At 33.6% G+C, this 21,340-nt stretch overlaps 1 protein-coding gene and 1 long non-coding RNA gene across 5 annotated transcripts in view; both read right to left on the bottom strand.

Annotated features, from left to right (window-relative positions):
- Nucleotides 1-204, bottom strand: part of LOC141380553 (uncharacterized) — an 80,667-nt gene extending 80,463 nt beyond the window's left edge. The window contains exon 1 of one of the 4 annotated variants that reach the window (XR_012398706.1): nucleotides 130-204. This is a non-coding gene — a long non-coding RNA (uncharacterized lncRNA). The remainder of the gene's footprint in view (nucleotides 1-129) is intronic. The other 3 variants (XR_012398705.1, XR_012398703.1, XR_012398704.1) reach the window with 3 other exon arrangements.
- A 4,178-nt stretch (nucleotides 205-4,382) lies between these two features.
- zfp64 (zinc finger protein 64 homolog (mouse)) lies at nucleotides 4,383-15,265 on the bottom strand. The gene is made up of 6 exons (NM_001386517.1): nucleotides 15,121-15,265; nucleotides 11,837-11,992; nucleotides 11,171-11,287; nucleotides 8,749-8,811; nucleotides 8,418-8,669; nucleotides 4,383-6,090 (listed from the first exon to the last, which is right to left on the bottom strand). The coding sequence occupies exons 1-6, from the start codon at nucleotides 15,140-15,142 to the stop codon at nucleotides 4,772-4,774; spliced, it is 1,929 nt and encodes a 642-aa protein (NP_001373446.1). The 5' UTR covers nucleotides 15,143-15,265; the 3' UTR covers nucleotides 4,383-4,771.
- Between the last annotated feature and the right edge of the window lie 6,075 nt (nucleotides 15,266-21,340).

Here is a 21,340-nt window from a genome sequence, read left to right as displayed (position 1 = left end):
ACTGCTACAAAGTGGATATCAGCCACTGGCGCTAACTCAAACATCAATAAGTGTGTAATATCTGCTCGGTGAAGTTTTATTTCCTAAATTACACTGAAAACAAGAGATAAGAGATGACTGATGTCCTACCGAGATTAAAGCCGAGTCTGCCGCGCTTTCTGGCTGTATTGCACCGCCATCTTGAGGGAGGAAATGGTTTTGCTCTCAAACAATTGGATTTTGTTTAAACCAATGCGTTGTTGTTGTTATTGTTATTATTAACCTGTATTTTATTGCTGCTGACAAATCAGTTGGTTATTTAACAATAGTTTTGTCAACGTATATTAAATCAGTGAGACATTTTTTAGCTTTATGGTGTGCATTAGCCTACTCAGTTGTTAAGAAGGGATGGACATGGTCAGCAACAATACTCGGGTATAACTAGTGTTTATTTGGAATTTTTAAAGGAATTCTTTGTCACTTTCCTATTTAAAGCTTGACTTGTCTGCAGGAACATTGTGTACTAGACTGACAGAAAATACAAAAACCAAATGAGTCATAACAAGATAGCCACAAGCGATTTTTGGGATTTTTTTTTTTTTGATGACAAAAACCTCGAGAGATTACAGAGATATAGTGACATCTAATGCTTTACACAACAAGCTTTTAATTTGTAGCTGACTAACAAAAAGGTAGCCTACAATATTTTAGCAAATTGTAAATCCAAATTATTTTCTAACTAGCCTATTCATATTTTTTTTATTAGAAAAACATTCATTATTATTATTACCGACAAATACTATTCGCTAATGCCTTTTTTAAATGTTTGCAAATGAGACCTTGTTGTGAAGTGTTAATTGCTTGAAAAAACTTTACTTTACATAGCAGTATGCAACCAGTTCAAGCTTCTAGTAAAAAAATGTTATTCACATACACAATCATTTAAAAGTTTGGAGATTTTTTATATATATATATATACGCACCATCCACTTTATTAGATACACATTACTAGTACCAGGTTGGACCCCCTTTTACCTTCAGATTTGCCTTAATCCTCCGTGGCATAGATTCAACAAGGAACTGGAAATATTCCTCAGGGATTTTGCTCCATATTGACATGATAGCATCACGCAGTTGCTGCAGATTTGTCGGCTGTATATCCATGATGTGAATCTCTTGTTCCACCACATCCCAATGGTGCTGTATTGGATTGAGATCTGGTGACTGTGGAGGCCATTTGAGTACTGTGAACTCATCTCCATATTCAAGAAACCAGTCTGAGATGATTCTTTATGTCACAGTGCATTGTCCTGCTGGAAGTAGCCATCAGAAGATGAGTACACTGTGGTCATAAAGAGATGGACATGGTCAGCACTAATACTCAGGTAGGCTGTGGCGTTGACACAATGCTCAATTTGTACTAATGGGCCCAAAGTGTGCCAAGAAAATATCTCCCACACCATTACACCACCACCACCACCAGCTTGAACTGTTGATACAAGGCAGGATGGATCTATGCTTTCATGCTGTTGATGCCAAGTTCTGACCCTACCATCTAAATGTCGGATCAGAAATTAAGAATTATCTTCTATTGTCCAATTTTGGTGAGCCTGTGCAAATTGTTGCCTTAGTTTCCTTTTCTTAGCCAACAGGAGTGGCACCTGGTGTGGTCTTTTACTGCTGTAGCCCATCTGCCTCAAGGTTGGATGTGTTGTGCATTTAGAGATGCTCTTCTGCATACCTCATTTTTAACGAGTAGTTATTTGAGTTACTGTTGCCTTTCTATCAGCTCAAACCAGTCTGGCCATTCTCCTCTGACCAAAACAAGGAATTTGCGCCCACATGACTGCCGCTCACTGGATATTTTCTCTTTTTTGGACCATTCTCTGTAAAGATGGTTGTGCATGAAAATCCCTGTAGATCAGTTTCTGAGCCCGTCTGGCACCAATAACCCATTTTCAAAGTCACTTAAATCACCTTTCTTCCCTATTATGATGCTTGGTTTGAACTGCAGCATATCGTCTTGACCATGTCTACATGCCTAAATGCATTAAGTTATTGACACGTGATTGGCTGATTAGAATTTTGCATTAATGGGCAATTGGATAGGTGTACCTAATAAAGTGAACAATGAATGTACTGTATAGAAGTTTGCATTTGTACTCTCAAAGTATCATTAGCTATTGAACTGCATTAAATAAATAAATTAGTTTTTTAATGAGTGTATTAACCACATTTTTAAATTATTATTTTACATTTTGGGTGAATGAATATAATAATATAAAAAATAAATAAAATCTCTAAATAATATTTACTGTAGTTAGGCTTACCTTGTCTGCTTTCCTTGTATTTAAATGCGAATTATATTTGTGTTGAAAATTTTGCTGACACAAAAAATCAGCGTTGCCATCTTGTTGTTTGTTTATACTTTATTGTCCCATTTCTAAGCAAAGAAATTACAAGATAAAGAAACAGGAAATTAACCGTTCAAACAGATTTCAATGTGAAATTTGCTAATTAAAAGTTTGGAGTAAGATTTATTATTATTGAAATTTGTTGTGTAAGTTTGCATTTATTGAATCAAAAATACAGTAAAAACAGTAATATTTTGAAATATAATTGCAATTTTATTTAGTTTTATTTGAGCATCTTAAAATTGACATTTTCCCTGTGAAAAATGCATATTTTTTTGCATTATTGTCAATAAGTGTCACATAATCCTTCAGAAATTATTCTAATATGATGATTTGCTGCTCAATGAATGTTATTTATCATAATATGTTGGTGCTTAATATGATTTTTAAGGTTTGACTGATAACAAAGTAAATGAAAAATGTTCATTTGAATGATAGAAATGTCTTCAACTCCCAATCGAATGCATTCTTGCTGAACAAAAGTATAAATTTTTTCAAAACAGCCTACTGACCCAAAATCTTTAAGAGGTAGTATGAAAATCTTGTACGTTTTGGTTTTGTTTACCACCTGGAAACACAAGACAGACAAAAATAGTTAAGAACAAAAAGCTAGACGAAAACTTAAAAAGGAGGATGTTTATTTCACAGCAGAAGCATAATTCACCCACATTTGATGCATAGCTTGAAGATGAAACTCCCTGATCCAACATGGCAACTTTTATGTTGCATGGTCTTTCTAAGATTATGAAAGTTCTGTTTTATGACACCGGTGAACATGATAAAATCAAAATGGCAGTGGTTTAAACAATTAAACTCGACAATTAAATAAATAGTTCACCCAAATATTTAAATGTTCGGTTAGTTTATTTGCAGGTCATCCATAAAAAAAAAATGCTTTCTTGTTTTTGTCCAAATTTGTTTTCAGAAATAATTAATAAAAATCAATTGAGGTTTTTCTTAAAACAAGCAAAATAATCTTGTTTTCAGTTTGAAATAAGTTAATTTGTTATTTTACTTACCCCGTTGGCAGATTATTTAGCTTTTTTAAGGAGAAAAAAAACGTAATTTTTAATGAAACTATTTTTATTTAACAAATATATATATATATATATATATATATATATATATATATATATATATATATATATATATATATATATATATATATAAAATGTAGAACATAAAAGAAGATTCAGCTAAAAATTATATTCCTTGATGATTCATGTCATGCAAATCAACAGCACTTTGAAAAAACAAACATATGGAAGCAAAATAAAATTTGTTATTATGGCTATACATTGAGGTCTTATGAGGTGAACTTATCAATGAGCAAGAAATCAAACATTATTTATAACTTTACTAAATTTGGCTCACATGTGATTGTGTGTGTGTGTGTGAATATATATATATATATATATATATATATATATATATATATATATATATATATATATATATATATATATATATATATATGTATGTATACACACACACACACACACAAGGCTGTAGATTAATAATGTTAAATAAATTGCTCAGCTTCTTGCCCAGACAGACCGATGAGTTTCATAAGACCTAAAAGTATCATCATGAGTCAGGGGTTTTGCCTGTAAACATTTTTAGACTCTCAAACTGTTAGTAGCAGTGGAAATGCATTTTATATTACCAAAGAACACAGTTAAAATCTGCAAATCTGAAAAAAGTCATAAAATTTTTTTGTTGCTTTCAAATTTGTAAACTAAAGGGATAGTTCAGGGGATCAATAATTTTCCCTCATGTGTTTCTAAACGTTAATGTTGAACACACAAAATAAGCTCTTGTTAATAATGGCACCCATTGTCTTCCATAGTAAGAAAAAAAATACTATAGTAGTCAATGAGTGTCATCAACAAGAATGTTAATAAAATATACTTGTTTGTGTCCAACAGAGGAACGGCTCTCAAATAGGTTTTGAACAAGTGAAGGGTGCAGTAAATGATGACAGAATTGTAATTTTTGGGAGTACGCCATTTTGTTTTATTTACGTTTTGTGAACCATTGTTTCCCAATCCTGTTCACAGTCCACATTATCAAACACACCTGAATCAACTCATTGCATCATTAGAAGAGACTCCAAAACCTGAAATGAATAGTCAGATGAGGGAGATGTCCAAAATATGTACTGGTGGTGTGCCTCCAGGAACAGGGTTGGGAAATACTGGATTGAGCAATAAATCGCTTACCTTGTTCATTGTAATGTGAATTAAATTAGTGATTGTGTTGTCAATTCTGTATGAACACCAATAGCACAGTCATCCCAACAAAACATAAAGCATTTCCTGAATAAAAAACATGAAATGAACCATATTCAAACAGATTTTTTAAGAGAAATTTGCTAACTACGAGTCACTGATGTCTACTGTGTTGGAGTCTGAAAATATATGGTGCGGCGACAGATGGAACTTATCGTCCTCCTGATGTTGTGTTGAAATCGACAGAGGGAGACTCTGAACGAGAATAGTCCCTGGTGGACCTATATCTAAAGCATCATGAGGCAAAATATTTCCAGCGTGCCTGGACATGTCCTGAGATGAAGAACCGTCAATGTTCAAAGATTCCTTAGTGGAGGCGATCATAGGATTTGCTTCCGTTACCACCGTAACCTCAGTCCCACCCTCCTGGATGAGCTTATGGAGGCTTTCCAGGTCAGAACAGGATGTAATGAAGGTGTGCGTGGCTTCAGAAGCAGACGCTGAACAGGAGGCGATGAAGTTTTGAGAACTGCTCTGAGAGACGGTTTCACTGGGGCTGATTTGAGCAAGTAAAACAGTCTGGTGCTCGAGAGCACCTTCTGGTGCTAGCATGCTAACGTGTTGTAATACAGGGTTCAAAAGCACATCGTGATCATCCGAACCAAGTAAAACGGCTCCAGACTTTGAAGTCTGAACAAAACTAGCCTCCGATCCTAAAGAGGGCGCCACTATGATTTTAAGATGCGTCGTGTTGTAGGTTGAAGGTGATTCAGTTGCGATTGAAGCTTCCGGTATGTTCTGTACAGGTTGTTTGGTAGAAGTTTGTGAAGTCTGATTATGACTTTGTTGTTGTGTGATATTGTTATGCTGCCTCTTGTGACTGCGAAGAGAATCTTCCCTGACGAATGAAGCCTCACATAAATCACAACGATATGCTCGTGTGGCTTCTAGTTTCGCTCTGTAACGTGAACTAATCGGTTTCGTCAGATCTTCCCCATTCCCGCTAATCCTTCCGGATTTACTCAGCCTGTCTGGTTTATCCGCATGACACTTTCTAGTGTGGATTAGCAAATTGCTGCGCTGCTTACTAGCAAATGAACAGAGGTCGCATTTAAATGGTCGTTCGTCAGAGTGCACACGCTCGTGGATCTTGAGCGCCCCCTTGCTGGAGCAGGAGTAACTGCACTCGCTGCACTGCAAAGGCTGGGCTGGTTGGTGCTGCCGCGAATGGTGTCGCAAGGCGGCTTTGGTGGAGCACTGGAAATCACACTTGGAGCAGTGGAAGGAGTCCGAGGCGCTGTGCTTCAGATGCACGTGAGATTTTAAATTGGCCTTCATGGCACAACGATAATCGCAAAGGTCACATTTGTAAGGCTTCTCACCAGAGTGAACCCGACTGTGGCGTTTCAGGTCGGAGTTGATCTTGAATTTGGCATCGCACTGGTTGCACTGGAATGGGGCATCACCTGAGGAGGAAAACAGGCATGGATGTGAAGTCAATACAGATGTGAGAAATTCCAGGGTTAAGGATGTGACATTTGCAGTAAAAACTCAGGTCATCTTTTTGTTCTTCTAAAGCAGCAATTCTCAATCCTGGTCCTCTTGACCACCCGCTCTACAAATTTAGCCTCTTTCTCTTGTTTAACAAACCATATTTGGATAAGTCAAATATCAAATCAAATCACTTTTATTGCCACAAAATAGTACAAATACAAAATAGTACAAAATACAGATACAACGCCAGTGCAAAATACAACGGCACACTCCCAAAAAAACAGGACAATGTAAAATTGACAGCAATATGTACAATAAATAGGTGTCCGCATAGCTGTAGGCAGTATTGTTTCAAGTATGGATTGGTTAAAGTGCAGTGCATGCTACATAATGATGGTGTGCTGTGAGGGTATGGAAGAGTCTGTGTGTGGTGTGTTAAGTGTTCATCAGCCTGATAGTCTGAGGGAAGAAACTTTCCTTCAGTCGGCTGGTGCGTGATCAGATGCTGCGGAACCATCTGCCTGAGGGTAGCAGAGAGAAAAGCCTATGGCTTGGGTTGCTGGAGTCGGTGATAATTATCTTGGCTTTCCTCATGCTCCGCCTGGTGTAAATGTCCTGGAGGGAGGGAAGCTCACCTCCTACTATGCGTCCAGCAGTTCGCAAATCCTATGTAGGCCTTTGCGATTGCTGCTGGTGCTATTTTCATACCAGGTGGTGATACAGCCAGTCAGGATGCTCTCCACAGTGCAGGTGTAGAAGGAGCGGAGGATGTGGGGGCTCATTCCAAACCTCCTGAGACGCCTGAGGAAGAATAGGCGTTGTTGTGCCTTCCTCAGCACTGTGTCTGTGTGAGCAGTTAAATCCTCAGGGATGTGGACTCCAAGAAACTTGAAAGTGCTGACACTCTCCACTGGCATCCAGTTGATGGTGATGGGGGTGTGTTCTCTCTTCTCTCTCCTAAAACCCACCACCAGCTCCTTGGTTTTGCTGATCTTGAGTGAGAGGGGGTTTTCCTCACACCACTGCGTCAGAGTGTGCACCTCCTCTCTGTAGGCCGTCTCATCATTATCAGTGATTAGGCCCACCACCGTTGCTACCAAATGCTAAAAAGAGAGCTCCTGTAATCCCAGGGGTTATGTTTCCATGCAAAGATGTGAATTAGATCTATGTGCAAAATTGGATTGTCGCATAAAACATTTGCGAATAAAGTAGCGTTTTCATCCAATGCGTTGCAGAGAACAAAATCAGCACTTCATGATAAACTGCCGACAAATATCAACTAGAAAAATGTCATTTGCTGTGGTAGGAAAAGCAACTGTGGGCCTTTTTTCTTAAACGATGATTTACTTGGACCTGAGAAGATGAAACGCAATAAACGCGCTGTGGTTTTTGGTGGCGTGAGACGCTCTTTGGGAGTGCAGATGCTCAAGACAGTTCTGAAGGTAATAATAGTAACACTAAACCCCTTTGATGATGGACTTTGGCAAAAACAACCAAAAAAATTAAATAAAAAAAAACGTTTTAGATGTTTTACTCAGTTTTGGCAAAGCAAATGCATGCACAGCACTGATTGCGAGTGTTATCACTTTCATAACATTACAAAGATGTGCTGTCTGACTTCGAAAACAAGAAACAGGAAAACAGTTTTATCTTATTAATCTTTTGGCAATGTTTCACATGCAAATGTTAATTATCAAAAATCAGTACCTGGAAATACTCTGTGTAGCTGAAAACAAAACGCAGCTTAAAGACAGGACTTACCATTTTACTTTAACTAACATGAAGTATTGTTCTATTATAATTAAGTGTAACATATTTATATACATGCTAAATTGAAACAGAAATGTACTTATTAAATATATAAAAGACTAAGTGTTATATTTTAAATGATTAAAAACTTTTTGATTATAAATCAGTAAAAGATTTGAAATATCAATTAATTTGTTTTTGGGGGCTGCATTGTGACCCCTACATTGAGTTTTAAAATATGTCACATAATGACATGACATATGACTTAAGTTTAAATATATATAATTCAAAATAAAAGTTTGTTTTGACAATAAATTTGTGTGTACTGTGTATATTAATTCGTATTCATATTATGTATATATAAATACACACACGATGCATATATTGGAGAAATATTTTATTTACGGCGACGTGGTAAATGTCACTTTAAGCTAATTGTAGTATCTTGAAAAATATCTATTAAAATATTATGTACTGTCGTCATGGCACATATAAAATAAATCAGTTATTAGAACTATTATGTTTAGAAATGTGCTGAAAAAAAGCTCACCTGTGTGAGATCTGAGGTGAACGGTCAGCTGGCTGGAGTTCCGGCTGGCGTAGGGGCAAATCTGACACTTAAAGGGTCTCTCGTCATAGTGGATGCGGAGATGCTTCTTCAGGCTACTGCTGTCGGCCGCCGCATATGTACAGTACTTACACTTGTGCGGTTTCTCTCCCGTGTGCAAACGGCTGTGGAGATTCAGTTTATCGCGGCGGCTGAAGCGTTTATGACAGAGTTCACACTCGAAAGGCCTCTCACCTGAACACAGGAGTCAGATCTCAGCACCTTCATATTTTAATAAGTGTAAGATGAAGCCACAGAGAGGAAAATCACTTACCAGTATGTGTTAAAATATGTCTCTCCATGTCTTTCTGACCATACTGAGTTTTGAATGTGCACCCTTAAAATAAAAAATGAAATATTAAATACAGTTGAAGTCAAAATTATTAGCCCTCTTGTGAAATATTTATACTTTTTAAAATATTTCTCAAGTCTTATTTAACGAAGCAAAGACAATTTAACAGTATTTCCTATAATATTTTTTCTTCTAGAGAAAATCAATAATTCAATAAAGGTCAATAATTCAGGTCAATAAAGGTCAATAATTCAGGAGGGCTAATAATTCTGACTTCAACTGTATAATGCTTTTATATATTTTTTTGTGGCAATTAACATTGATACAACATTTCAAGAGTTCACACTTAGATATTGTTTGATGGTAGCAGGTTTGGCATGCTGTCCTGGGAGAGAACCCTGAGCTCGGAGATAATTGAGCCCAGGGCTCCCATCTGGTGGATAGAGCATGTAAGGAGAGTACGAGATCAGGTGGAAATTAGTTAGTGAAACTTCACTTAGTGACATATTAACACACATAAAATATACAAGCAGACAAAATACATTGTGGCAGTTTCGCAGTTTGCATATTTTTAATAGAGAATTTGCTTGGAATATCTAACATTAGTATTACACACAAAAACAGAAAGAGAGAAAAATGATGACTTAATTAATGCCCCCCAAAATTATAAAATCTAATGCTTACATATTCAATTCACATATTTATTAATAGAGAACTTACTTAGAATATCTAATAATATTAGTATTGCACATAAGAACAGACATAAGAGAGAAAAATTCATTAATAAAATCCACCGCTCTGCCTAGCTACAGCAATCATCCTTTCCACAGCCATACGTTCTAATAATAAATTCAACCAATAATCAATGTTTAATGTTTTACTTTTGCAATGTTAGAGAACATAATTTATAAGCAAATATTATAGAGTAATATAAATCAATATAATACAAAGTAATTTAAATCATTAAAAATTTGACCATAACCAAAATTTGACATAAACCAAGGCAAACAAAACAAAGGTGACATTAGTTAAATATCTTTTAAGCTCTACATAAAGTACACATTTTACTTTTAATATATTAAATATGTTAAGAAAATGCATGTATTAATTGCTTTTTTATTAAACATGACTCAAGATGTTTAAAAAACAATATTATTAGATGTATTAAAAAATTTATTAAAGATGTATTGAAAAACTATTTGTATTATCAAAGTTGAACGTTGATTAACCACATACAAAATAAAGGTTTGTTTTGGCATAAATTAAGTGTGTGTACTGTGTATATTTATTATATATCTATAGTATCTATATATCTATAGTCGCTTGCTTGGTGCTGTGTGTCTATGTGTGTGTGTTTATAGGCTGTCTGGACTCTGACGCTGTCTTTGTTCCTGTTAGCGGGTAGCCGGACAACAAATGCTGAATACAAGCGGGAGCGGTCAGGTTTGGACTAAAACCTGCCAGGAGCGGAATTAAAAACAGTCCCGCGCAGATCTCTACCTTGACCTTCTTTGCTTTGAGGAATTTTGATGTGGAGGCTGAAGTATAAGGCTGAAGAATTCGCCCTCTCCTGTGGTTTGTAATGTAATGGGCAGCACAAATGTCTTGATACCTCAGGCTGCTGATGTTGCCATCCACTCTGCAGATCTCTCGCACCCCCCATACTGAATGTAACCCCAAACCATGATTTTTCCTTCACTAAACTTAACTGATTTCTGTGAGAATCTTAGGTCCATGCGGGTTCCAATAGGTCTTCTGCAGTATTTTTGATGATTGGAATGCAGTTCAACAGATGATTCATCAGAAAAATCAACCTTCTGCCACTTTTACAAATGACCAACTAGAAATCGAGTTATTATTTGCTGCTCTTACAACTAGGATCGACGACAAGACTTTTGTAAGGTAATGTACATGTATATATTCTTCCCAAAACTTTTGACACAAAAATAGACTGCTTTAAATGTATTATTAGTTCTCTGCATTTGCTATTAAGTTATAGCTATTATGGCACACATTTCGAGTAATTAACTATTAACCAAGACTTTTGCAACAAACTAATATCTGGTATGTTGTTGTATGGAATCGTAAATATGAATTTCCTACACTCAAAATAAATAAATAAATAAAAAAGACAAGACATTTGCAGCTTGCTCAAATTACTCAATTGATGAAACAACACAATTCTTAGGTTTTTTTTTGAGACAACCGCTTTGTTAAATATATCTTCAAAAACTTAAATTTGCCAGAAACCACTAAGTTAATTGAATCGATTTGTAATAAATTTATTTGTATTATGTAATTTGCAATCATTCGAAAACCCAGCTTTGTTTTACATTCTAGGATGTATACTAAAACCTTTCATATCAGAAGGTCAACATTGCAGTATTGTGTTGTCAATACAAACCTGAGAACGTGCATATGTGTCGTTTTTGGGTGAGTGCCGGTTTCAGCTTTTTGGAGGGGTTTTTTTGGGCTTTGGTGAGGGTCTTCTTGACTTTCGACACACACGTCTGAAGCGACTCTTAAAAACAATAGTTTAGTGATTAGTAAACAGCACAGACTACTACATGAAGAGTCATCCATAACTAGGGCTGAACAATATATCGTTTGAGCATCGATATTGCAATGTGTGAGTTCACAATAGTCACACTGCAGGATTAGATGATTTAATAAAGATTAAAAGATAAAGATTGAAGATAACTTATACAATGATGACCATGCTATTTAATGTTTGACTGTTCAATTTCTGTACCTGAAAACGGTTGACTCTCCAGAAAACCATAAAGTGCTTTATAATTCACTTTTATCTTTGCTCTATTGTATTTGTACTTTATATGCTTGTAATTTATTATGATGTATTCAAACACACTGCATAGAAAAAGACTTGTATATCCAAATCTATCTAAATTAATGATTTTTTTCCCAAATTGAACTATTCAATTCATCTGGTGAAATCTTATTTATATCACAATATATCGCAGCAAAACAAAATATCACAATGTCATTTTTCCAATATCGTGCAGCCTTAATTATAATCTTGAAAAATGAGTACTTGAGCATTCAGACTCACCACTGGCTCCAGCATTTCGAACTGATATATGAGTGGAGGGGATCTGGCAGCAGTTTTGCTTGTGAGCAAAAAACAGTTCGACGTTGTTGTACTGCTGTTTGCAGAAGCCGCAGATGTGGATGTCAGGACTCACTTCTACTAACAGGTGATTTATGCCTATGAAACAACATTGAATATACCAGAAGAGAGACAAATGACGTTAAGAAGCATTTCTGTTTATTTTTATTTACAAGCAATCAATTATATGTCACAATGTAAGACTTTACTGCAATTTTACTGTTACTTACTGCAAAGACGGCCAGTAAAATACCACAAACTTTCTGTGAAGTTCACTACTGTAATGTGCACTGCATTATGGGTATTTTTGTACTATTTTTATAGTTAATTACTGTATATTGGAAATTTGCGGTATTCTACTGTAAGCAGCAGATGAAAGACTTCTAATGCTTCTCTGTGTGAGTGTGTGTTCCAGAGCAGGAAAGGTTATGCATGACCGTGGGGGTTTTCGTTTCAATAACAGTTGGCAGGATCTCAAACTCCAGCATTTTTGCTATGTAATAATTAAACCAGTATTAAAACTTATTTAAACACCATATTTTGAGTTTTGGTCTAGTTTGAATGGCCATTGGGCTACTTTTGTCAAGAAAACTTGGCAACCCTCATGTTAATGTATGAGTAATTATTTCACATAAAAACCCCTTTAAAGGTGTTTTTACGCTTTCTTAGTGCAGTATTAAAAAACGCAAATTTCAATTTTAAGCTTGTTAAAAATCCCCTAAAAAGTTACAGCAAAAATATAATGATAAGTGCAGTAATAAATAAATAATGATATAACAATGTCTTGAATTTGCTGTGTTTGTAAATATATATATTTAAACTAGGGGTGTCAAAATTAATCGTTTCTTCAATGCACCGCAATGCAGACGCGGACAATTCGGTATCGGTTCAGTAATAATCATAACCGGTTATTACTGACGTCATTTACCTCATATGCGCTCTGTCGCGAGGGAGACGATCGCGAGTATTTACAACGCTCTAACTACTTAATACTCATGAACTGTGCACAATTTCACTGTGTGTGTTTGAGAATAAAAGTAGCCTACCCCATCTCTCTCTCGCTCTCTCTCTCTCGCTCACTTTCGCTTTGCCTCTGTCTCTGTCTCTCTCTCTTTCTCACACACACACAGTGGCCCATTTGACCTGCTGGCGTGACTTTTCTTTTCCGCTCGTACAGAAACGAGCGCGTGTCTGCAGAGTTTTCTCCACCGTGTCTATCATAGATCAGCTGTGAGATCGCCGCTGCCACCTGCCGCTTATCATTCATCTGAAGAGCGCAGCGCGCAAGAGCCAATCGCAACCGTTTCTGTTGAGGGTGTAACCAATCAAAGAGGTGTAATAGAACTAGACAAGGATCAGAAATTGAGCTGGATATTTATATTTGTTTATATTATTTGCTAAATGCTAATTTTTTTTAAAGTTACAGTTTATATATCTGACTGTATTAAATGACACAATTGTATTACAAATAATAACCTATATAAATATAAATATATTCATACATTTTAATACAAGAGCTGCTGCTGTGAAGAAAATGTGATGCACTGAAATATCGAATTGAACCGAATCGATGGCATGATAATCGTAACCGAACCGAACCGTGAGACTAGTGTAGGTTCACAGCTCTAATTTAAACACAATCCTATACAGGATATGGGTCAGTTTCATAATATTAGCATTCATTTAATTAGGTACAAAGAAAAAGTAAAGTGTTGAATATTTTAAACATGTGACACTTGTAAAAACATAAGAATATCGGTCACACGTTATAATGAGGTTGTGAAATTTACAAACATAACCAAGCAAAAAGCAAAAAGTCAGATTTGTTAGTATATTACCTATTATTACACTGGATTATTTTTGAGTGGTTGTCTTCTCTATATCACGATAAAAAAGTACAACAGGCGTTATTTTAAAATCGCATAATTGATGATAAGATAAAGTTGGTTATAGTTGCATATTAAGACATTCTCCTTATTAATTTACTTTCAGAAAAGTATTTCTAAATTGGGAAATCATACCAACAGCAAATTATTATCAAAGTACAACACTCTTTACAGTCAGTTAAATAGTGCTAATGTTGTTTTGAAGTCATAGTTACAGTTCTCAGCATAACTGAGTACACCCCATTTCAGAAATGAATATTTGACTCCATTTCTCAGTGAATATCGGTCATATATTTTGGTGCATTATTAAACGGATATATTTATTAAAATAATATTTTAGTCATCAAACATCTTTAGAAATTTAAAGATAATACATTTCCATATTTTTGCAAAATATTGCAAAACAAATTACAAACTACAACATTTCAACTAAACATTTGGATTTTTTTCTTCTCTTGAATTTAGCTCTTTTTACATTTTTTATATCAGTCACAGTCATTCTTACATAAGATTTCGGACACAATATACAAAGTAGCATGGTAAACAATATAGTCTGTGTGTCACTGGTAAAATTTGATTTATATACATTCTCCTTTAAAATAAAGCATTAAAATATACAATAAAAAAGTAATATTATTACTGATTTATATATATTGAAAATATATAGAAAACATAGAAATCATATTTGCAACCAATGACTTCAGTACAACAATCTCATGTAAGTATGACTTCAAAACATTAATACTATTTAAATGACTGTGATCAATGTTGTACTTTGATAGTCATTGTCTGCTAATATGATTTTCCTTTTTTTTAAAATACTTTTCTAAACCTATATTATTAACTGGGAAGTCTGAAAGTGTGAATTTTTACCTCAATGGATTTTACTCATTATTGATATTAAACATTAAAAATAGTGTGATAAACAATATAGAGACAGTGTCACAAGTTGTCACTGAACGAATGTTAGAATATAAAACCAATTTTACTTCAATTTTGACGTGGTAAACAATATAGATATTATTAAAATGAATAAATGTGCGAAAATAAAACCTTACACTTATTACCAAATTAGTGTACGTTATCTCCATATCTTAAGCAACTTCCATTTACGTTTAATCAACAATGTAAGAAACATGCCACATAAACATTGTTATTATAATATATATATTTATTATGACATATTAAAATGGACTTTTCCTGAATCTATCAGTTTACCAGCATCACCAGTTTACTGGATCTCTTAATGTATAGGTATCTAACGTTATTTCACGAAGGGTTTTCTTTTAAAGTCTATTTCAAAACAATGCATTTCTTTGATTTTCTCATATCTTTTTATACCTTCTCCGTTGAATGTTGCCATCTGGATGAAAATGTCAGCTGATTTTGAGTATGTGCTGTATTTGACAACTTTAATTCGCGTTTGCTGCTGTTGCTGTTCCGTGTCCTCTTCATTTCAAACGGGGTTTTCAGCAGAGTTGAGGGTTTTGCGACAGTGTGAACTGCTTGACGGTAAACAACATTTCGTCGCTGGAAAGCGTTCAGGGCTGTTGAACAGAAGCAGCGCCTCAACAGTCAGGAGACGCAGGTAAGTTCATTCAGTTAATATTTAAGATTTAAACTTGGATTAAAAAGTGTGATAATAAAAGTGTGTTTTGTGATGATTTTGAAACGTTGTATGCATGGTAAGGGTATTATGTTTATGACATGGCTTTACCTTTTTTTACAGTCTATGTTTTACCTAAACATACAAACTTAACTTTCCCAGGGATGGGTTGCGGCTGGAAGGGCATCTGCTGCGTAAAAACTTGCTGGATAAGTTGGCGGTTCATTCCGCTGTGGCGACCCCGGATAAATAAAGGGACTAAGCCAACAAGAAAAAATGAATGAATGAATGAATACAAACGTAACACTGTAAGGGCCATTCTTCAACTACGGGCATTTTTAGCCTTGTGAAGTTGAGTAAAAAACTTGTTCAAAATTAACGTTACATAGCCTCAAAAGTTTAAACAATTTGTCTAGTTTTAAGATCTGTAAGAGGACAAAATTAGATAAAAGAGAAACATTTTTTTCCATCGTGAACTAAACAAATGTCAATTCCATCACATCTCAATATACAGCTTTTATTTCAAAATGAAATAAATGATGGCAGTGAAACTTTGTCTAAGATCATTTTTATATCTAGTTTAACCAATTTTTCCACAATATATACAATAATTATTCATTTGTCAATTAAATAAATTAGTCCCTTAGGACCAAATGCTGAATTATACACCTGTCACACTCTAGAATTTAATATTAATTTGGTTAAGGGCTTATTAGAAAATAAATAAACCGAATTTGTATATTAAATAGAGCATAAATATTGTAAATACACCTTTAATGTGTGATGAGGACTTTCTAAATATTATTTTAAAACGTGTGTGGTGATGTAAATGACAGTGGTGAAAATGACATTTCAACAGTTTATCGTGAAAACATGAAAAATAGCTTCACCGATGAGCTTTGAATTGATACTAGCCTTTCATGTATACAAAACACTCTTTTTTTTAACCTTGATTTTGTTTTGTTTCTAAAAACATCTTTGAAGGTACAACATGTTTGGAAATGACTAGGCCCACACGGAATCTGCGCGCGCAGAATTCCGCAGATTTTCTGCAGAATTCCGCAAATTTTTTGCCCATTATTAATTCTGTTTATTTACTTGAGTAAATCTGTAAATCTGAATTTATTCAGTTTTTATTCAGTAATTTATTACTTTTTATTTAATATATTAAGGTTCTAGTTATGGTACTCCGCTAGATACTCCCAAAATAATTCTGCAGAAATCCGCAGATTTTTACCAAAATTCTCCGCAGAAATAGCAAAAAACATCCGCAGATTCCGTCTGGCCCTAAAAATGACATAGAATAAATGTATTTCCTTATCAAGCAATATTGTGTTGTTGATAGATATGTAAAATCCCTCCATCTTGAACATGTTCTCAGATGGCACTAATTATTTTTATAGAAACCACCTAAATAATCTTTCACACAAACCTTTTAAAGTGACATTACAGTGTCGTGGTGGAAATGACACTGATACTGTGTGACAGCTATCTTTTGTATAAAAATTATATTGATAATAGTCTCAGATTAATTACTATACAATATTTAAATTATTTTTCTGGTTTTACTTAATTAAGATACATTAATAGATATAAATATAAATAATATTTAAAAATTTTATTGTTGAAGTTTAAAACTCTGGGTGTGTGACAAGGTGAAAACAGTGATTTTGACATCTAAAAGGAGGTTGAATAATATGAAAAATATATAATAGAGAGGTAGTAAATTATTTTAAAGTAGGTTTTCTTTTTAGTTTGACAAAGAAAGAGGAATTTAAACAAAATTATATATATATATATATATATATATATATATATATATATATATATATATATATATATATATATATATATATATATATATATATATATAAATATATAATATACTAGGCCCAATATGTTGAAAGCAATATGTTGTATCTTTTATAATGTGATTATTTTTATATATAAACGCCTTGATGATAATAAAACAAAAAGTGCTATTAATCTTTCATTCTTATATAGAAACTACTGGAGAAAAAAAAAACTTGCTCTTTTTATTTTATTTTCATTAATTCATTTTCCTTTTGCTTAGTCCCTTTATTCATCCCTGGTCGCCACAGCGGAATGGACATATGATTTAAACAGCGGAAGCCCTTCCAGCTGCAACCCATCACTGGGAAACACCCATACATACTCATTCACACACATACACTACGGTCAATTTAGCTCTCCCGATTCACCTGTAGCGCATGTCTTTGGACTTCTGGGGGAAACCAGAGCATTCGGAGGAAACCCAAGCCAACATGGTGAGAACATGCAAACTCCACACAGAAATGCCAACTGGCTCAGGCAAACCAGAGACCTTCTTGCTTTGTGGCGACAGTGCTAACCACTGAGCCACTGTGTCACTTAATTTACTTTAGTTTAATTTAATTTAATTTAATTTAATTTAATTTAATTTAATTTAATTTAATTTAATTTAATTTAATTTAATTTAATTTAATTTAATTTAATTTAATTTAATTTAATTATTTATTTATTTATTCATTCATTCATTTCATATGTACATCTGTATTTTTGTTTCAGATACTGCCACGTTGTTGTACATAACTATAGACAGCATAAGACAGTAACAGATAGATAGATAGATAGATAGATAGATAGATAGATAGATAGATAGATAGATAGATAGATAGATAGATGGATGGATGGATGGATGGATGGATGGATGGATGGATGGATGGATGGATGGATGGATGGATGGATGGATGGATAGATAGATAGATAATAGATAGATAGATAGATGGACAGAAGGAACAATGAAAGAAGATAGATAGATAGACAGACAGACAGACAGACAGACAGACAGACAGACAGACAGACAGACAGACAGACAGACAGATAGATAGATAGATAGATAGATAGATAGATAGATAGATAGATAGATAGATAGATAGATAGATAGATAATAGATAGATAGATAGATGGACAGAAGGAACAATGAAGGAAGATAGATAGACAGACAGACAGACAGACAGACAGACAGACAGACAGACAGACAGACAGACAGACAGATAGATAGATAGATAGATGATAGATAGATAGACAGATAGATAGATAGATAGATGATAGATAGATAGATAGATAGATAGATAGATAGATAGATAGATAGATAGATAGATAGATAGATAGATAGATAGATAGATAGATAGACAGACATAATTAAATGGTTTATATTTTCTAATGATATTTAAGTTTGTAAAGTATGTAGTATGACTGTTATACTATATTTTATGTCATTTTAATAATCTAATCAATCATTACCAAAATTTTAATCACTCTTTCCTCATTCTAAGGAGGTTTCTGAAAAATGAATAAGAAACATCTGGAGGTGTTTCCCCTGTAAATGATATTTCCTTGTCTCTGTCAGTGGATGTGAAGTCAGCTGAGCTTCTGCCTAATGACTGCAAAACATCACCTTCTGCAGTTTCGCTGAACACACGGGGGCGCCGGAGCTCCACCAGAACAGCAGGACTACAGGAGTCCGACACAGCGCCTCTCCAGCGGTCAGATTCAGCAGACCTGTGAGTGGGTCTTACATGACTTTTGAGACATTTTAAAATGTTTTTATATATATATACATATATTGCGTTTTACATAGCAATTGTTTAAGCACTATGCATGCATTAAATATAATAATGCTTTAATATTAATAATAATATAAATTGTCAAATAAATTACTACCATATATTATTGATAATAATAATTATCGTTACAGCCAGAGTAATATATAAAATAATATGTAAATATTGTATTTTCACATAAAATGATATCATATTCAAATAAAAAATGTAATATGAGTGAAATAAAAATAGATGAAATCTGGGAAATTTAGATTTTTATTAAATTTTTTTTGTTTATTAAGCATCATTTATATATTTATATATTTGTATTTACTCATTATTTATTAATCATTGTATCAAATTATTAATCAAAGTATGGGTGTTTCCCAGTGATGAGTTGGAGCTGGAAGGGCATCCGCTGCGTAAAACATATGCTGGATAAGTTGGCGGTTCATTTCGCTGTGGCGACCCCTAAATAATAAAGGGACTAAGCCAAAAAGAAAATGAATGAATGAATGACTACATTATATATCAAATATATTTCAACACCATACTACATTTTGATATGATCACATAATCATATACTGTATATAAACATCTAGATATTATATAATAAACTTATTATTAACTAAAAATCGGGTTTAATATGCACAAGTTTATTTAACAAAGTGAACAAAACCAAGTATATTATTACTGATTATTATTCTGGTTATTTTAGAGTAATAACAGACTGATGGAAAGTGTGTGTGCGTGTTGCAGAGGACATTTATTTCTCAGACTTCTCTTCAATGAAATATTTACATATGATTGGTCGTCACCTCAGGCGTTGAGCTCAGGGTGTGAATAATCCACTCATCATTAATTTACAGCACATTTTTATCCCCATATGCTGAGATTCAGAGGCATGTCAGACCTGAAAAAGAGAAGAAGAGAAACACACTGTTGAATAATAGTGAGACTGAGACAGACAGCAGACATGACGGACCACATACAATTCAATTCAAGTTATTCAATTAATTGTATAGCGCTTTTCACAATAATTATGCATTCACATTAATCAGACGTCTAACAATTCATATACAAATTAATTTAATATAGGCTACTGATGATGATGATGAGACAGGCAAAACAAGCAAGTTTGGAAATTGGCAAAACAAGCAAGTCTTGATTGAAAGTCTTGCTGTTGTTCCAAACCTTCAGGAGTTTCTAAATTATGAATAAATAAATAATAAAACATTACGTATAATACAATAACATTTTAATATTATGTCTTTTTTTACTTCTTCTTTGTATTATTTTATTATAAATAATAATAATAATAATAATAATAATAATAATACATTATAATGCCTATTTGTTGTAATAATAATTAGATATTAATAAATAAATAAATAATAATAAAACATTTAATGTAATACAATAACATTCATTCATTCATTTATTTTCTTGTTGGCTTAGTCCCTTTATTAATCCGGGGTCGCCACAGTGGAATGAACTGCCAACTTATCCTGCAAGTTTTTACGCAGCGGATGCCCTTCCAGCCACAGCCCATCTCTGGGAAACATCCACACACACACACATTCACACACACTACGTACAATTTAGCCTACCCAGTTCACCTGTACCACATGTCTTTGGACTGTGGGGGAAAACCGGAGCACCCGGAGGAAACCCACGTCAAGGCAGGGAGATCATGCAAACTCCACACAGAAACGCCGACTGAGCCGAGGTTCAAACCAGCGACCCAGCGACCTTCTTGTTGTGAGGCGACAGCACTACCTACTGAGCCACTGCCTCGCCTAATACATTATTATACATTAATATATTATTATAAATGATACTTTTTAAACTTCTTCCTAGTATTTTATTATAACTAGTAAAAATGATAATAGTAGTAATTTTAATATTAGTACTACTACTACTACTACTACTTATAATAATAATAATTATTATTATACATTATATTGGCCAGTCAATGTAATAAGTAGATATTATTAATTCATTAATTTACTAATTAAATATATTATGAATAAATGTAAATATTAAAAATAATTGAACACACTGTCCATTATGCATAAAAATAATACAATATTTTACATATAAAACAAAATAAATATTTTTAAATATCATTCATATACTACTATTATTAATAATAAATAATAATTCTTGGTGCTTTGTTATATATATATATATATATATATATATATATATATATATATATATATATATATATATATATATATATATATATATATATATATATATATATATATATATATATATATATATATATATAAATTATTATTAATTTTAAGTTATACAGTAATTAATAGAAGTGTGTGTAAACTTG

This window comes from Danio rerio, chromosome 23 (assembly GCF_049306965.1).
Source record: "Danio rerio strain Tuebingen ecotype United States chromosome 23, GRCz12tu, whole genome shotgun sequence".
NCBI lineage: Eukaryota > Metazoa > Chordata > Actinopteri > Cypriniformes > Danionidae > Danio > Danio rerio.
This window is presented reverse-complemented; position numbering and strand designations above follow the sequence as displayed.

Coding starts and splice junctions, on each gene's coding strand:
- zfp64 (NM_001386517.1), bottom strand. CDS start 15,142: ATGGCAACATTCAACGGAGAAG. Junction 8,670..8,748: donor ACATATTTTAACACATACTG/GTAAGTGATTTT, acceptor TCCTGTGTTCAG/GTGAGAGGCCTTTCGAGTGT. Junction 6,091..8,417: donor TCACCTCAGATCTCACACAG/GTGAGCTTTTTT, acceptor TTTCCTCCTCAG/GTGATGCCCCATTCCAGTGC.